At 41.7% G+C, this 18,322-nt stretch overlaps 2 protein-coding genes across 2 annotated transcripts; one reads left to right on the top strand and one right to left on the bottom strand.

The window, feature by feature from the left end:
- The first annotated feature begins 1,485 nt into the window (after window positions 1-1,485).
- LOC117856134 (uncharacterized) lies at window positions 1,486-5,794 on the top strand. Its single transcript, XM_034738569.2, has 7 exons — window positions 1,486-1,944; window positions 3,033-3,230; window positions 3,363-3,635; window positions 3,790-3,892; window positions 3,963-4,081; window positions 4,292-4,468; window positions 4,840-5,794. The coding sequence occupies exons 1-7, from the start codon at window positions 1,663-1,665 to the stop codon at window positions 5,623-5,625; spliced, it is 1,938 nt and encodes a 645-aa protein (XP_034594460.1). The 5' UTR covers window positions 1,486-1,662; the 3' UTR covers window positions 5,626-5,794.
- A 261-nt stretch (window positions 5,795-6,055) lies between these two features.
- LOC117856133 (phospholipase D zeta 1) lies at window positions 6,056-18,322 on the bottom strand. Its single transcript, XM_034738568.2, has 20 exons — window positions 17,831-18,322; window positions 16,734-16,835; window positions 16,183-16,301; window positions 15,900-16,041; window positions 15,589-15,756; window positions 15,325-15,498; window positions 13,656-13,895; window positions 13,456-13,572; window positions 12,078-12,217; window positions 11,836-11,985; window positions 11,572-11,728; window positions 10,961-11,500; window positions 10,015-10,125; window positions 9,680-9,826; window positions 9,411-9,608; window positions 9,207-9,308; window positions 8,782-8,913; window positions 7,970-8,035; window positions 7,664-7,725; window positions 6,056-7,580 (listed from the first exon to the last, which is right to left on the bottom strand). The coding sequence occupies exons 1-20, from the start codon at window positions 18,068-18,070 to the stop codon at window positions 7,331-7,333; spliced, it is 3,357 nt and encodes a 1,118-aa protein (XP_034594459.1). The 5' UTR covers window positions 18,071-18,322; the 3' UTR covers window positions 6,056-7,330.

Below are 18,322 nucleotides of genomic sequence, written 5' to 3'. Positions count from 1 at the left end.
GAAGTCCCCAGGATGAGGTCGTCGTCGAGGCAAAGCATCACCGGCGAAACAAGGATTTGGTTGAAGCTGTCGCCGACGGGTAGAAGAACGGCTCCCCAGAGCCGGTGGGAGGCTCGCTGATGGACAGGCGTCGAAGGACATGAGGAGAACTTGATGAAATTTGGCGCAGAGCTGCTCGGAGGCGGAAGATGGCGTAGGGGTTGACAGTGGACGAAATCAGAGCCGACCCGGGCAAATTCGAGGTGCAGACAACCGGATCCACCACACAGGCAGCCGGATTTGAACCACCGGAGGCCGAATCGACTCCGAAGACGGCCAAGGCGAGGGGGAAACCGAGCAGATCGAGGCGACGAGTGGAAGGATCCACCCGCAAGAAGGGGGAGAAAGAGAAGCAGAGCTTTATTTTATTGAGACTCACCTCACAGCCGTGGCCGACGATGACGAAGACGGCAACAACGGCGAGGACGGTGAAGGCGAGGGGACGGCTCCCAAGCTCTACGGGCCGCCCAGCACCCATCCGGGCAAACAAGGAAAGCCTAAACCTACTGTACAGGCGACGAAGGAAACAGGGGGCCGGCCCACCTCTCCGTCACCGCCGGCGAGGACGCCGGAGCGGCGGGAGAAGGGGCCGGAGACGGGAAATCCGGTAGAGCTACAGTTAAGAGGGTTTTGCAAGTAGCTTATGGAAAGCATAGCGTGACAAGGGCAAAGGATAAGCTGCTCAGATGAAATGTACCAATATCATCTCAAACTCTACCATTATAGTTTGCGGCCTAGATATTGAACCAGTGTGATATTTCTTTAATTTTATGTAACACTTTAAAATTCCGTTGTACAAGATTATAAGCGACTGAATTTATTTGTTTTTTCCCCCCACTATTAGCCGCGTTATATGATAGATAGAGCCTAATCTAATCTTATATTTTTCTACTACAAATAGAAACTCGCACTATTCGTTTAAAAAATGATAGATAAAATCAAACATGAGTATATATTGGACAATTATATTTATTTTTAGCGTATCTCCTATATATATGAGACACAACATATTGGTTATATGTCTACGAAAAGATAGTTTATACTCTCTCCGTAGAAAAGTTATACACCTAGACTAAACTATGCACGTAGAAAAGTTAAAACGACCTATAATTTGAAACAGAGGGAGTAATATTTTAAGTTGCTCCTGAACTGATCAAAGCCAGTTCAAACTACTTTATATTTCTTATAAAAATGTATAAAAGTATGTAGCAATCATGCTCATAGAAACGTTGGAAGGAATGTTTTAGTACACTAAGCAAAAAGTTGCTGAAAAATATTCGGCCGGAGACAAAGCATGTCCGGATTTAGCGTAGACGTTAGCCATGGAGTACTGCACTTTAGGCGTACCAAGAAAACAGAGTGGGTTGGACACCTAAATTCGATCAACTAGTCGGTTAGCCTTAATTGGGAAAGCTTAACAAATCGGCTCATGGTTAGGCATCAGCAGACGCGGCGAAGCAACCCAAACCCCAACGGCCCAACCCATTTCCCCTGCCCTGCGCGTCCGCGGCGGGGAAGAAACCGAAGCGAGCCATTTCCGTTTCAGTCCCTGCGGAAAAAGTTTGAGGCCCCTCGCCGCGCCGCTCGGGCTAGGGATCCCGCCGCCGCCGTCGTCGGGCGGCCATGGGGACGGCGACGATGGCAACGGCGGTGGGCGCGGCCATGGTGCTGTACTTCGTGCTGAGCCGGCGGCTGGCCGGCGAGGACGTCTCCGTCGGCGGCGGCGGAGGGGCCGGGAAGCGGCGGAGGGGGCGCGCGGCTCGGCGGCCCACGCAGCCTCCGGCGACGTGGATCGAGGCGGTGGGCACGCTCGCGGAGACGCTGCGGTTCACCTACTCGGAGACGCTCGGCAAGTGGCCCATCGGGGACCTCGCCTTTGGGATCAAGTACCTCATGCGCCGACAGGTGAGGGATTACCGGATTAGGATAGTCCTAGCGGACCAATCGTCTGATTGCTTGCTGCTCGGATCCGAGGGAAATGGCGCTGCTTCATTTCTAATTTGGCTGAAATCTTGCGCTTTGGATCTGACATGGTAGTTCCTTTGCTCGAATTGTCTTTTGCAATAGCATGCTGCGCTGCTAATTTGGAATAGTTTTGGGCTATAAGCTTGTAGGGTATGATAGAAAGTATAGAGCGCGGCAAAGCTTGGTGATATTGCTGGTGCTTGGTCTCTGCCGATAAAAAATAGAACTTTGGAGATACAAGTCTGTGGGTCTTGTGCTCGAGTTAGGGACTGATTCTAGTGTCGTGCAGTTGTATGGCTACGTTAAGGTAGAATTGGTTTAATATGCTAGCGAATTTTAGTCTGCAGTTATTTTGACTGGAAGTATTTTCCCCGTACTGTGCCCTTTTTAAGCTTCAAGTTGTGTTTTTTGTTTGCAAGGGGGTGTTTGGATCCCCGGGCTAAACTTTAGTCCCTGTCACATCGAATGTTTAGATACTAATTAGGAGAATTAAACATAGACTATTTACAAAACCCATTGCACAGATGGAGGCTAAACGGCGAGACGAATCTATTAAGCTATTTAGTCCATGATTTGACAATGTGCTGCTACAGTAACCATTTGCTAATGATGGATTAATTAGGCTTAATAGATTCGTCTCGCGTTTAGCCTCCGTCTGTGTAATTAGTTTTATAATTAACTCATATTTAGTCCTCCTAATTAGCCTCCGAATATTCGATGTGACACGGACTAAACTTTAGCTCTAGGATCCAAACACCCCCTAAGTTGGCCTCCTATGATGAACTATCTGAGCTGATTAGGACACGTTTAATCGTCAGAGAACTGTTAACACGATTAACCCTCTGAAATAAGATCATTGTGATTATGCCATAAGTTCCATTTAAGGGATGCAGAGCTGATCTACTACTTGCACAGTTCATTAAACTATGTATGAGCTTGTGTATTATTCCTTTTGACGTATTTGATAACAAATCTGGATCCTTGAGTGTGCACCTAATGATTCGCTATAACCTGGTGTTACATTTCAGGGTAATTTACACGTCGCCAGCGTATATGCTGGAAGCAATTGCATTGAACTGAAAGGACCTGAAATCATGGAAGAGTTGATTGTTTTGCGACGATTAATCGACCTGTGCTTTCTTTTCTCCAAGAAACCATTTCCTGTGTTCCGGGAATTAGCTGGGTTTTCCCAAGAGGATGTTCTTATTGAGGAACCAAAGGCGGGGGTGAGTAAGTACTGATTGCTATTTTAGTGTTTACTTCATTTCTCAAGGCATGATTTGTTGCTAGTGATAGTATGAATTTAGATGGTTATGTATTTCTCTTTTCAATTTCCAACATTCGTCCTACTTTTACAGATTTTGAAGCCTGCTCATACAATTTTACGTGATGAGTGCACCAAATCCTTTCTTGTTTTGATTCGAGGGACTCATAGCATGAAAGATACTCTTACTGCTGCTACTGGGGCTGTGGTACCATTTCACCTCTCACTTTTAAATGAAGGTGGTGTCAGCAAACTAGTTTTAGGCTATGCACACTGTGGGATGGTGGCGGCAGCCCGCTGGATTGCAAGAAGTGTAACACCATGCCTCCGTGAAGCAGTCAGACAGTGCCCAGATTACCAAATCAAGGTGCATATTTTTTCGTTATATGGTTCATACTGTTCATGCCTGATCATGTTCTTATAATCTCAGAGTTCTTGTATGGTGACAATGTTGCATTATTTTGACTCAATAATCTTCCTAGACTGTTTTGTCATTTGAATTGCTGTTTCTGTCCTCTTAGATTGTTGGCCATTCATTGGGTGGTGGCACTGCTGCATTACTAACCTACATCCTCAGAGAACACACTGAGTTTTCTTCAGCAACTTGTGTTGCATTTGCACCAGGTATGTCAACTGTTATTCTGTCGACAATACATCGAGTTAGGATCTACTAACAGTTGAATTTTGTTGTCAGCTTCTTGCATGACATGGGAATTAGCAGAATCAGGCAAGCATTTTGTGACCACGATTGTCAATGGAGCTGATCTGGTTCCCACCGTATCAACTGCATCTATCGATGACCTCCGTTCTGAGGTAGCTTCATTTCTCCTTTACTAACCTGCATGCAGATTTGTTGCCTTGAATACTGTTCTTATCTCTGGGAAGAAATGTGTTATATTTATGCTTCGTTTCAATGCACCTTATACACTAGTAAATATGACACCATGGTTGATTTCTTCAAAACTTGGTAGCAAGGAGTTTGACTTCTGCTGCCTCAGTCCTCATGTCTTACCTATCATCCAGGTAACAGCTTCGTCATGGTTGAATGATTTGAGGGATCAAATACAACAGACACGTTTCCTAAATGTTGTTTACCGGTCAGCCACTGCTTTAGGAACTCGCCTGCAATCTTTTTCTGGTGCCAGGGAGAGGGTTGCAGGTGCAGGAGCATTTCTGCACCCTGTTTCGAGCAAAACCCAGGTAAATATTTGTCCAAGAACTGGCAAACTGTACTGTGTAGATTCATTGATTCCATAGCCATATAGCTCATTATATTTTATTGTTAGGAAAGGTGTGGTTATGTGGTGATGCTTGCACCTTATTGGCTTCCTCTTGTCAGATTAAGCATTACCTGTTATACAACATTTAATTTTGAATTTCATAAACTGAATAAAATTTTGACGTCATTCTAAATCTGATTGGTCAAAACTATAAGTTCTGAAAGGGTACTGTTCAAATATTCAGTGCATGAAAGATGTCCATTTCATGATAACTTTGTATCTAGTTACTCTTTAGAAAATCCACCAAACCCAGAGAATAGTGCAGCTGTCTTATCAAATATTCCAATGCAGGTTGTGATGAAACAAGCCCAGAATGTTGCACAGGCTGTTGCTAGAAGCCGGTCAGCATTTTCCTCATGGTCATGCATGGGTGCACGTCGACGAGGTGTAGGCGTAGTTACTGCAAGTTCTAAGGATGATACGACAACAGAAACCCATGTAACATCTACAGTGGAGTCAGAATCCTTCATTGTAGACCAACATGGCACCAAGACCATAGAGGAGTTGCAGTATACTGTAGCTAGTGTTTCTGTTCATGAGGAAGCAGATGAAGAAGATGCTCTTTTGAGTGAGCATGAAACCTCTCGAGAGCATGCAGAGGAAGAAATAACCGAAGGTGAGTTGTGGTACGAGTTCGAGAAGGACTTGGATCGGCAGGTTGAAGTGGAGGCACGGAATCGAGAGGAAGAGGCAGCTGCAGCCAAGGAAATAATGGAGGAGGAAAGTGCTGTCCTAAAAAATGTTGAGGATAGGCAGTCGTTCTCATCAGATAGTTTGGAGAGGCAGCAATTCTACCCCCCTGGTAGAATCATGCACATGGTTGCCATGCCTCCAACAGATGCGGATCCAGATGACCCAGTTGCTGCCGACGAGTGCTCTGTTGGAATATATGAGACCCCTAGAGATCTTTACAGCAAGATCCGACTGTCGAATACCATGATCAATGATCATTACATGCCAATGTACAAGAAAATGATGGAAATACTGATCGAGAAGTTTGCAAAGGATGAGGACAACTCCTGTACAGGTTCTACTGTGCAACGATATGAAGGCACAAATGAACTATATACATCTTAACTGTACAATACTCCCTGCTAGCTGTCATTAGCCCATTTATCTGACATTGCAATATACAAGAGGTGCTGCCCTCCTGACCCGTGAGAGAGAATTTTAGATAGGGTCATGTGAGTATGATGTGTAAATGTAAAAGAAACCAGAATTAAGAATTAAATACCTTTTTCAGTCATACCCGCGTCTGGTGTACAGATTTATGCCAATTGGGTTTTGAAACCGAAATGTTTACAAGGCATTTAAAATTCAAGTGCTTAGACAAAAGGAAGAGCCTTTTGCCATGTTTTATAGATATAAAAGGTTTTTTTCCCACCATGTTGAGTGGAGTTGGTGTTTATTCTGTAGCACTGGTGTTTATATATAGTTTGAGAAACTGTGAGGCATCTGATTTGATTTGACATGCCAAGCAAAGGCCCTTTTTTGGTTTCATTGTAACTAAATATATAATTTAAACGTGGCAACTTTACAATGAGACTTCCGCGTCACTTTTACACTATCAAACGCTAAACTTAACAGGATTAAAACGACTGATCCCAAACCAAAATCTTAATTAATGAAAGCTATGTGCAGCTGTGGTGTAGGCCCCGTTTCCCAGAGGGTAGCAGGGCCTTCCAAAAATTGGTGCGCGAGCCCACCCGAAAGTAGGGGCGGGGACATCACGCACCTTGGCGGTGTGTTCAATTGGGTGTCGGCACGGCACGTCTGTCTCTATACGATCATCAACGGGCCGCCTCTCACCCCCCACAGGGATGGGTGAGCTCTTCTGCCAGCCTCCCGCCCCTGTCTTATAGAGCGCCGGCAAACCAGCACGTCGCGTCGCCTCACGAGGTGGTACTAATAGATCCCACCCAGAGCGGGCGGCAGCGCCTGCCTGCGCGCGCTCTCTTCAGTGGGCCGTGTATTCGGAATAAGGCGAGCCCAAGGACCTGAGCTTGGCCCACTAGCATACTACTTGCTTTTCCCTTTTCTTTTTTGTTTGTGCATTTATATATCGGTATATTTCTAAGGCGCAGATGAATTCCTCAGCCACAAAGAAAAAAAAAAATTCTTCAGTTGAATACAGAAGTTTTTACCCCTTAATTTGAGCCCTTATACTCTTCTAAAATGAATTTGTGCATCGTCTGAAAATCTGCGATTTTAAAATTAAGTCCTCATCCGCACAAACCAATACTACGAATACGAATCCAATCAACTACACTAGCCTATCTTTGTCCCGTCCCCCAACAGCAATCGGTAACAATATTGCGCTACAGATCATGTAAAGTTTTTAATGTGAGGGAACAGAAATGTGTATGAGTTGACCATACGGTATTACGGTGATTAGATAAAAAAAAGATAAAATGTGCCCTCGCAGAAACAGACTATACGCATCCACAAGAATCGACACCAAACTGCAAGAAAAATATGGCAATGGTGCATCCGTGCATGTAAGAATAAAGGCAGCAGCCTCGACTTCAACTGGCTTTTATTTTGCATCGGAAACGAACGAATCTATTAGTGTATCATCTCTCCCGAATTAGCTGTGATATATACGAACTATACAAAGAGCTTGAACCTAATATGCTCTACTTGAAATTTGCAAGGATATAGTTCTTAATCTGCTTCTTTTTCCTATATTCATTCATCCGGGCATAAGAGTTCTACAACCATAATAACCCTATAACATGTACAACTAATCCTATGGGTGTACTTTTCTCCATGAGGGGGGAAACTAATGGAAAACTTGTGGGGATGTATAATACTCGCTTTCACTGAAGAACGGTCTCAAGTCCTCTTGGCACATGAACTCCAAAGGGAAGGAAACGATATGACCTCGAACGGCCTGCAACTGCTCCATAGGGTCAGCATCTGCTAGGTCTCTATCTTGCTTAGTTTCTTGCTTCTCTAGGGCAACACCCAAGTCGATGGTCGTATGGCCGATCTTCTCCTTCCGATGAGCAAAGCTTTGCCGAAATTGGTACCTGCAGGATGTTGATCGACCAGTGAGCATAACGTTTCTTCCGAAATGGAAGAAAAACTGGGAGACAGATTCCACATGCCTAACCTAGAATGGATGTGATCGTTGGGAACACATGAGAATACTTGTTGGTAGATCATGGTGTTCACCTGCCATGTATCAATTTGTTCAGTTTGAGGGAATAAAAAAAAAGTAAAAGTGCTCAGGACATAGCAATACTAATGAATATAAAAGACAATAGAAAATTATCAGCTGATGAAATCACGACATGCATTGGACAGGTGCATTACCAGAATAGTCATACTCAAATTGTCTCAATTAGTTCAAAAAAGGTTTGTCGCTCGTCAAGTTTAAAAATAGTGCCTCAAGGTACCATATTCCCACTACACTCACCTTGGCAGTGGCCATCCAGATGTTTTTGTACGCTGAATCATCCACAGGATCCATAATGCAACTAACCTGAGAGAGAATGCAAATTTGTTGGAATTGAATTCATAAAGAGCCTCCATACTGTATATGCATCATGCAACACTACCATGTCTGTCAAAACTCAAAAGCATATGCAACGTCCTTCAGGACAAGAAGCTGTGCTGAAAGAGGTCTTAAGGGTTAGAATTGATTCAGTTGGATGTGTTCAAATGGGTAGAGGGGAGAAATGCATCGCTAGGGTTGGGTTTGTTCTGATTCCCTGCTGATCTTCTCTGTTTCTACCCCTTCAATGTGCTGTACCTCTGTGATGGTTCTTCAAGTTGCCTGTTTTACATCTTTACCCTGTTTGCACCAGTGTACATGATGTAGAAAGAAGAGTGTAGAAAGGCTACGGGGCAGCATAGCTCAGTCCATGTAGTGCAAATACAGCATATTGTTGATTTTTGCATTGAAACTGTAGATGGACTTTAGGGTTTGGGGTAGTGATGAATTTGACATGCTTCAAACATCAAACTAGGCGGGTGTTAAGCCAGATGTGATAAGGAATCAGAATATATGACACATTTTGTGTGACTATTTGGGTAAAGCTACATTGGCATTCCACGACTTAGCATCACAAAATTATACAAACAACTTGAGAAAACACCAAAAAATCAAACAAGTTGACAAGAAACTATAAATTGTTCTTTCTCTCCCACTGCATATGCATTTATTGTAATTCTCAACTCAAACTATCAGTTGGTAGTTAAAGCCTAAATGAAATATATAATCCAAACCTCTCCTGGAAGAAGACCAAGGTGTTCCGCCCATAGAGAAAGTCGTAGGCTGAGGGAGAACTTCCCAGCTTCCCAAGGTTTTCCATCCATTAGAGAACTGACAACCTCTTTATCTTCAATAATCATGCCAATCTAAAAGAATAGTAAAAATGCATCATGGTGTCAATAGCAGGAGCTGGAGAAGATTACTGAAGTAGCCCACCTAAGTGCAGTAGATCATGAAAGAAAACACTCTTCAATAGCAAAATTTCTATAATTAAAGCTCAACAGTTACTGTCTGTATGAAATTTAAGCATATAAATTGTAAAACCTCTAGGTGCATTCCTCTATTGGCCAGATAATTATAAGAGTAGTGACCCCCAAAAAAGATAATTTTATCAGAGAAGAATGCAATTATACAGAAGTTGTAATTCAGAAAATTATACCTCAGAATCTCTTGATCCAAGCAAGCTTCTATCATTTATGTTAGCTGAGCCAATTAATGTCATGCGATCGTCTATAATCATCAATTTACTGTGCACATATATCTGCAAAATTCAGATTGTTAGCAAAAGAATGAAAGTACAGAGATCAACCCTAAAGCCATGACCAGTACTACACAGAAAACTTCGAAAAAGAAAATACTTTACCTGATTGGTGACCAAAGGACCACCATTACCAAGCCTGCCATGTGCTCTAAGTCCATAAAATGAGATATAATCATGTGCCTTTGAGCCAACCACATCATATAAATTCTTAAGTATTGAATTAGGCCCTCTACAAATAGTCCGGTATTGCCAATGCATAATTGCCCTCACGGATGCAGCTCCACCGTCATCAATGCCACCCTGAAACAAACTATGTAACTACCCAGCCACCATGAAGCACCAAACCATGTGTAATTGGTACTTTACATTACCTGAAAACCAGGTAGAAGTGGTATCACAATAATAACCCGGAAACATTTTTTCTCCTTCTCTGCTCTAAGTATACGCCTGTACAATGCTTCTAATACACGATTTTTAATCGTATCATCTCCTGAAAGACCTGATATGAAAAACTGATTCTGCAAAGGCCATCAGAAAGAAATGTATTTACAAGGAATGTCAGTCTATGCTGTAATTACATGCATACAGAAATTTCAAGTCCCAATTGATTCTCAAACATATGAGTGCGACTAGTTCCAAATACCAAGTATTACATTGAAACATTAATATTTTGACTTAGAACTGCAAAACTGAAAAAAAAGCTTACCTCGATGTAAACAAAATGTTCTGCCTTTTCAATGAGAGAAAAATAGGCATTGTGGATGCTTCCTTCAATTTCAGTTGTTCCTGCTGACCATGGGCCAACACTTCTAACCACCTAAATAAAAGAAAATTTTAATTGGTTAGATATATGTGGTAACAGTCAAATATAACTTTCATTATTACTTGGTATGAAAGCAAGCTAATAGGACAAAATACAATCTCTGATTCACTTCAGTCCAATTTGAGACTAGGACAATAGATTCAACCTGATTCTAACAAATGCAGCATGCAATAATTGAGACAAGGGTTTACTACAACCAGGAACTAACAAATGCCTATGGTCTATGGATACTTTTTTTGTTGGGCTGGAATCACTAAGGATACTTCAACGACTTTGGCAAGCGAGAAGTGCAAACGAAACCGAAAGATGCTCCATTATACAACGCATGCTCATGCTACTTCAATTGTTTAAAAACTCGAAATCTGTTACCTTTCATAAAAAAAACTCCGAATCTTTTCGCATGATCAAAACTATATGTAATAAAACACAGGCACGTGGTCTCAGATTTTCCATTAAGGTGTTATAGAATTCATCGTGAGATTGTACTTTGAGACAAAAAAAAATGCAACAACACGGGCAAAGGCATGTCCAGGAAAGCCTGCTTATCTGCTAGTAAAGGAAGCAATGTTGCTTTCAGCTTCAATTTTGACAAACATGACATTGTCTTGTAACTAGGGTTTTCTTATGCATATCTATTCTCTGAGAAATGATTCAAGTTTTTCGTTGAATCACCATGCTCAGGGTTACATGTGCAACAATGAATAGCTCTAAATTATATGAGGTATGACACAAAGTTATGGGCAGCTGAATCAGTAAACAATCGTATACCATTAAGCAAAAATATAGCATGAAAACACTGTTTAATCACCAGCACATGGAACTGACTAACCTGGCAACGACATGCCGCTCGGGGACCAACTTCTCCAACATCAAGCACAGAGGAAACTTGGTCTCCCCGTTCTTGTGTCTCCCACCACTCCTTATCTATGTTCTGCGTATCTGGTTTTGAGGTGTCATAGTGTTTAGACACTGAAACCTCAGGGGAACCGACATTGTCCACAAATCCTTTCATCTGTAAATCTTGTAAAGAAAGATCTAGTTTGGCCTTTCGGTTGGGCAGTGGCTGGTTCCGTTTGGTTTTATTTGCGTGATCTGAAAGACCATTGTTGATATTCATACCATTCAGTCCAAAATCTCCATTTGGAAATGCATGGTGATCAGGCTCATGTGGCAAAAGCAACGGAATGTCCTGACACGATGCTGGTGTTGTCAAGGAGTTTAACCTATTAAATTTAACATCCATGCCGTGGTTCTGTTTACTCTCTGTTTCCCCATTTGTTTCTTTGCTTGTACCCATGTAATGAGGAATTACCATGTGATGATGAGGCATTAATAATGGAATTGCTTGCTCATTTGGTGCTTTATTCCTCTGCAATAAGTGACATTGTCAAGTTCAGCAATGATACAAATGAAAAATAGACCTAAAGCAAGTAAACTGACCTTTGCATAGTTCCATCTCTGAACAAAATGCCTTGCTACATCTCTACATGCTGGACCATAAAGTGCACACTGAACATCATGCCAAGGCATGCGAGGATATTTAGTACGATCAAGCTCATCTTTCATTGTATCCTCCCAAGAATTTGGCTCATATTCCCTTACAAAAGGTTAAAAAACAACAACAATAAGATATACAAGCTAAAGAGTTTACATGAAGCATGTGCATGTATGAAATATGAGAAAAAGTCTGAACAAGAAAACTACCTAGGATTGTAGTAATCCTTTCCTGGCCATGTTGAAGGGGGAAAATCTGCAACTTTATGCTCAGGAGAATCGTAACGACCAAAGCACAAATCAAGGCCTCCAATATAGCATACTTGATTATCAACGACAACGATTTTTTCATGGTGAGACCTTCAAGTCATAGCAAAGAGTGAACTGTAAGAATTTAATTAAGTGCTATTAACAGAGAAAATAAATAAATAAATAAGAAGTTTCTATTGTACCATAAATATATGCCAGTCGAGAAATGATCAGGGTAGCGCAGAACTTTAACATTCTCATGAATGTTAAGTAGCCTCCGTTTACTGTACATGCTGTTAATTTTCAATGCAAGAGAAACTTCCTTGTACAAAAGAATGTAAATCTGCAGAACAAATTCACATTTGTTAGTTATTTGACTTACAGTTGATATAACTAATTACTGTGATATTAAGCATCTAGACTAATTGTAGGATGTTATTCAGAGAAAATGATTCATGATAAGTAAACTGTGTTCAGTTTCTAGTTGAGCAATGAAACATATAAGCACTTAAGATAACTGTGCACTTGGGAGCATAAATGGGAATACTAGACTACTAGAGTAGACAAAGGTATCTGATTAGGCAGGCTAATAGTAGAAACATTTACTCAGTTATACCCTAGGCATTCCAATATACATAAAATATGCTCAGTCATGATGCTGCTAGGTTTTCAATCCAGAGCAACCATTGTGAGATAAGCTCGTTGAGCACATAGTGGGGAATTTTAGATAGATTTTTTTAGTCTGACTACACATCTTGTCCTAGTAGATACAAATACTGTCATAAGGGAGAGAGCATGCAACTGACATGCCATACAGTAGATAACTTTTTTCCCCTCGAATACGTAGGAGAGCTGTGCATCATTTCATTAAAGTAGAAAAAAAACTGTACAAGGCCAGAGCCTTTCAAAACATTGCAACATTCATGCCTCTGATTTAAGAAACAACCTGACCGGCATACAGTAGAACTCCCTCCGTTTTGCAATGTATGCCCACGACCTCAGGAGTATCAGTTTCACATTGCCATTCCACAATGTATAACAGGTTGGATTCATGTTTCAAGGGTCAGGCACTTAATTATATGTTGATTTTTTTGCTCCTTCTGCGTCGATCTTCAGTTTCCTTGGTCTGTGGCAATCGTGGCATGGGCTTACATTGCGAAACGGAGCAGTAGTTTATTTAGCACGCGGTACTACAACTAATCCTAAAATGCTTAACAGTAGCATGCCTGGCACCGACTCATTAGAATCTTGGCTATAGAAAATACAGGTTATATGTTTGAATTGGTTTTAGACCTTAAACACCCAAAAAAACTCGTTCCCTTAAATTAGGATAAAACTTTAATAAATGCAAGCTCCTCCAAAACTGAGATAATGTAACGATCAACAGAAGTCATCCAAAGGAAAATAATTAAAAAACGTTTTCAAGTCAAACAATGTTTTCGTTAAATGAAATCCTAACTGATTAACAGCTAGTCTGTATTACTAACCCTCACAGAAAAAATGCAGTTTTGTAAAACCAATCACGAGCTCATATTCAAACAAGATGTTAACAGTTTATCTTATTTTATGATAATTGAATACCTGTACACCTTGCTTCGCCCTTGATTCCAGAAGAATATCAAGCCTAGAGGATCCGTGGAAGTGAAAAGGGCGTCTAAGATACAATTCTGGGCACAGCCACCAGTCAGTTATAAATATCTGCATTCAGTATTTCATTGTCTTCAAGACATGGAGATGAATTCAAATAGCGGAAATATTCTCACTTCATTAAGTACACTAACCTCTGATTTGGCTTCCTCAATGGAAGAAGCAATAGCATCAAATGCAGCACGCCCATCTATGAACCATTGTACCACACTACCATCTTCAGTCAGGCCCCTAGGTGGTGCAAATGAACCAAAACGGTGAGGGTGACACCAGCCCTCTGGGGGCCGTCGAGCAGCATTTATTGCAGTAACCCAATCTTTCACCTTAGCTGAACTTCTTGTTCTCAACTTTATTGACCGCCCCCCAGAAGATACCTTCCACATGCAACAGTATTTAGAAAATTATAACAAAACACCATGTTGCTTGCTCAGATAAATCAAGGCCAGTACGAGCTTGTGGTAATATTTGTCATCTTTCTTTTTTAGAACATAAATGCATGGCAAGAAATATTTTCTTATGACACAAATTGGGGCAAATTATTTGCAATATGGATGGTAAAAATCCCTGTGGAGGTGGCAGTCTGCCCCGTTTAGGGCGGGGCCGGATCTGTTTTTCCCCCGCGGGGCTTACAGGGCAGGGCCGTGTCCAGGTTTTCCTCCTTGGACCTCCATGGGGCTCCAAATTTACTCATCGCACTTCTGGCCCATCTACATATATGCAGCCCAACAGCCCATTAATTAAGTCATATATAACCTAGACCCTCCTGAAACTGTAGTCCTATCCATTCACTGGTTCACCCCCATGGGCAGCTGACACAGTCACTCACTTAGCCTGTCCACACCTATGCACCATGGATACACCCAGGAAGGTGCATTTTGTGTATCTGATGCGTATCCAATATTGATACACGTTGGGTACGTGGCTGATAAGTACCCTTGCCTTATCTGAAAAATAAAGGAGAATAAATATGGATACTTGGGCCAGTACGTATTGGCCTAATTGGATATGGCCTGGTGTGCACATCAGCCCACTCACCCCATATCAGCCATATTGCTCTAACCGCAGCACAGACGCACGTTTCAATTACAAAGGATGATAACTTGCTTACAAGTATATACGTTAAATGTAGCCAAAATCCTTCATACTAACTGATAACATATTATTATCAATAAACTTTTAAGTAACAATGATAGGGATATGCTGGCTGAATTGTCATGAAAGTAAAAAAAAAAAGCAAGACTTACAATAGTACGATTAATTATTAGTCTAAAACATTTGGCAACATATACTGCAAGACAGTTTTTTATACTAGATAAAATGCAGTATCCCTTTCAGACAAGGTATGACTTCAACAATAGTGGACTTCCGCATCTGTTGTAGTGCTTAATAAAACATTGATCAAGTTACACCTTGTCGCTTTGAGTGGCAAGACTTATTAATTGTCTGTCTTGTTTACTGTAGAAAACAAATAATCAAACTTTGTTGAAGTTGTAACGGCAGCTTAGGTACAAATGTCTCGAACCATCCAAGTTCTCCATACAATTAGACTTTACTTAGACAAGCCACCTCCTAGTCCTACCTGAAACTCATCCCCATGGAGAACTGACACTTCTAATGTAAGCAACTAACCCAAACTAGCGAGAAGGTAATATGTTAGGCTAAAGAACCCATTTAGTTGTTTGGTAGGAGCAATAAGGTGATAAGTCCACTGGGCTCTGGGGAGACACTGACAATATTGCTTATTTGGTTGGAGTGATATGTCAAGCTTTTAGACTAAACAATTCGTAAATAGAAAAGAAATACCTCAAATCCAAAATGCAATGGATTGCGTTCTTTTATCTCATTTGCTAGAGTGGTTTGGCCTTCTCCATTTCTATCAGTGCAAGGTGACACATCAAAGATGACTATGTCCAAAAGCTTAGGATCAAATGGATCTTGGAGTAAAGCCAAGAATCCTGGCTTCAGTACAGCCCAAACCTATCAAGCAGTGATCAATTTAACAGTTCATATATATAAGTCAGCATCATGTTAGTAAAACAAAATAAAATCATCAGATATTCTCAGTACCTTTTGCCAGTTACTGCTGCAAAAATTAAAACAGAAGGATGAACAGCATCTCCCTTTACTGCCCATCTCAATTTTTGGCAAGTGCCTTACTGTAACGTAATCTTCCTTTAGCTTAGGCCCATACTCAGGCAGAAATGATAACAATGAAACTTCCAGAAATTTGCAAACCTGCGTTTTCATAGATGTTATGGCCTAAAAGAAAATAAGCAACAGGATGATCCTTCTAATTGATACATGCACAATGTTTTGGCGATATTTAAACTTCTATATCAAAACTAGCATGATGTTTTGTACCAGAAGGCTTCAGTTACCTCTCTTGAGTTGACAATATCCAAGTTTCCCAGAAAATGGTTCAAGTATTCTTGCATGGCAGCCTTTGCACGATCAGAAATTGATTGCTGACGACCAAGTGCTGGTCGAATAACAGGCAATACAGCACTTGAAGGAACATTTCTGCAACAACAGTTTAAGTATACATGTGAATATGCAAGGGAAGCCAGAGCTCTAAAGTATGCATAAGATATCATTGCTAAAGTTTTATTTCTCTCTTAGTTCAATATAAGGTGAACATTGTTAATAAGGCCACAAAGTTACCTATTTTTGATAGAGTGTTCATCATGTTGTGAAGGAACATGCACATCATCAGCTTCATCATCATCATGTACAACTGGCATATGCTCCCCGATTCCCAAATTTTGAAGCCATTCTTTGACCTTGAATTAAAAAAAGATTAGTTTAATTATTCATGATTGAAAATGAAGTTTTCACACAAAACAATGATATCGTGCCAAGTAGAATTGATAGTAAAAGAAGGATATTATCAGGCTGATCAGCAAAAGCCCTCATTTAGAAGGTACACTTTGCATTGCATGCATGGCTACATCATTAGAAGGCATACTAAACAGCTTGTAAAGAATCTGTATTTGTTGGCCCAAGCAAGTGAAATGATAGAAAACATAGTGAAATCCAAACATAACCAGAAGCCAATCTTAAATGGTTACGATTGAATAATTTTGCCAAGAAAAAGGTGCGTGAGTTCTTCCATTATGACAGGTATTTGTAATGTGCAGTATTTAATGCTTAACCAGAAAGGACGAGTATATTCAAGTACCGCTCAAAACAGTAACAAAGATTATGCAACCAACCTGTTCCTGTTTCTCATGGAATTCTTCAAGGAACACACGTCTCTTCAACGCAAAGTGCAGATATAGCACTTGTGAGGCCTTCTTATATAGAAGCCACCTAAACTGATAGAAGAACTAGTGAACATTATTTCATGGATTCAGAGTTCATATTTTGGGAATTGACTCGATCCCAAAACCGGCACAAAGGGATATATTGAATGCTGCTTCAGAAAAATTGCACAATGGCACATCAATTTTGTTCCTTGCTTTATTGGCCCACAAACCAGCATCTCAATGCACATTCCGTTCTGTCTCCACTCAACTACTTAACCCAGTCATATACCAACATTGCACTGAATGGCACAGACATTCCCCACCAAATTACAGCCTAATATATTACCAAAAAAACGAAAAGCTAACCTCCTTTTTGACAGCAAAACAGTTAAAAAAAAGCTGCCAGAAATTCCATGATAAGCATATACCCCTTCTGTTTCTCAGCGGCCAAACAAAAAGCACCGAATCTAAGAAATATTAACTACGGTTGTGGTTTCATTTTAATGAAACTCAGGTCTCCCTTTTCTCCAAAAAAATATTTATTAAGTATTAAATGATACACAATGACCAGTCAACCACTCAATCCGAAAAATGTATTAAACTGAACTCATGCAATCATTGAGTCACTCACTGGCACTGTTGCAATCCCCAGCACATAAACGTTGTTATGAATAAAGGAACAATAATTCAATACTTAAGAATCCAAGCACCAGAAAAGCTATCTTTACAAAAAAAGTATAATAAATACTAAGAAAAAACTTCCACATTACCATCCACATCAGAGCAGCACGAATTCAACCACAAGCTACTACTAACAGACCCTCCGAACCGAAGGAGAACTCAGTTCCCGACAACCAAAAAGGGGAATAACCGAACCTTCCAAGATCATCTAGGAAAATGTAGTCGGAGAAACAAATCACCGAAACGCCCAATTCACGCAACGATTCTAAAGTCTACATGCGCGCGTCTGAGCCAAGGCAGCGCGGCGGATCACGCATTCACGAACAAACGAACCCGGAGCAGGGAAGAGGAAGAGGAGGAGGCGGCGGCGCCCGCGGACGGACCTGCTTGTAGTGGACCTCGATGGTGTAGGACAGCAGCATGGGCGTGATGTCCCCGGCGTCGGGTCGGGACACCCCGACGATCCTGGCCCGCGGCAGCTCGTCGAACACCCGCGCCGACTCCGGCAGCCGGAACGACGCCGACGAAGCCCCGGCGGCGGCCATCCACTCCGGCTCGGGCGGCTCCGGCGGCATCCTCATGTACCTGTGCCCCCCGTGCTCCTCCTCCTCCTCGCCGGTCATAGATTCCCCGCAGGGATTTATACGGATTGTCTGGCTTCGAAGTGCGGTTTGGGGAAGGAAAGGGGGCGAGCGCGCCGATCGATGGCCACCGGTAGGTGCACGGGGCACGGCGGCGTGGAAGGAAGGAAGGGGAGAGGGGGTGTGCCTTGCAAATTTGGGCCGCTTTTGGCTTTTCGCCACCCTTTTCTTGATCGAATTTCTTCTTCCTGATCTGGGTTTCTGGTTTTTGGGTACTTTTGATGGCAAGCTAGG

This window comes from Setaria viridis, chromosome 5, assembly GCF_005286985.2.
Source record: "Setaria viridis chromosome 5, Setaria_viridis_v4.0, whole genome shotgun sequence".
NCBI lineage: Eukaryota > Viridiplantae > Streptophyta > Magnoliopsida > Poales > Poaceae > Setaria > Setaria viridis.
Note: the sequence above shows the minus strand (reverse complement) of the source record. Positions and strands in the feature narration are given on the sequence as shown.

Bases quoted from the DNA above. Each gene is read 5' to 3' on its own strand.
- LOC117856134 (XM_034738569.2), top strand. From the start codon at position 1,663: ATGGGGACGGCGACGATGGCAACGGCGGTGGGCGCGGCCATGGTGCTG. The intron at 3,636-3,789 runs GTGCATATTTTT...CTGTCCTCTTAG, and splicing joins GCCCAGATTACCAAATCAAG to ATTGTTGGCCATTCATTGGG. The intron at 4,469-4,839 runs GTAAATATTTGT...ATTCCAATGCAG, and splicing joins CTGTTTCGAGCAAAACCCAG to GTTGTGATGAAACAAGCCCA.
- LOC117856133 (XM_034738568.2), bottom strand. From the start codon at position 18,070: ATGACCGGCGAGGAGGAGGAGGAGCACGGGGGGCACAGGTACATGAGG. The intron at 15,499-15,588 runs GTACTGAGAATA...ACTGCTTGATAG, and splicing joins GCAGCAGTAACTGGCAAAAG to GTTTGGGCTGTACTGAAGCC. The intron at 13,573-13,655 runs GTTAGTGTACTT...TACTGAATGCAG, and splicing joins TTGAGGAAGCCAAATCAGAG to ATATTTATAACTGACTGGTG.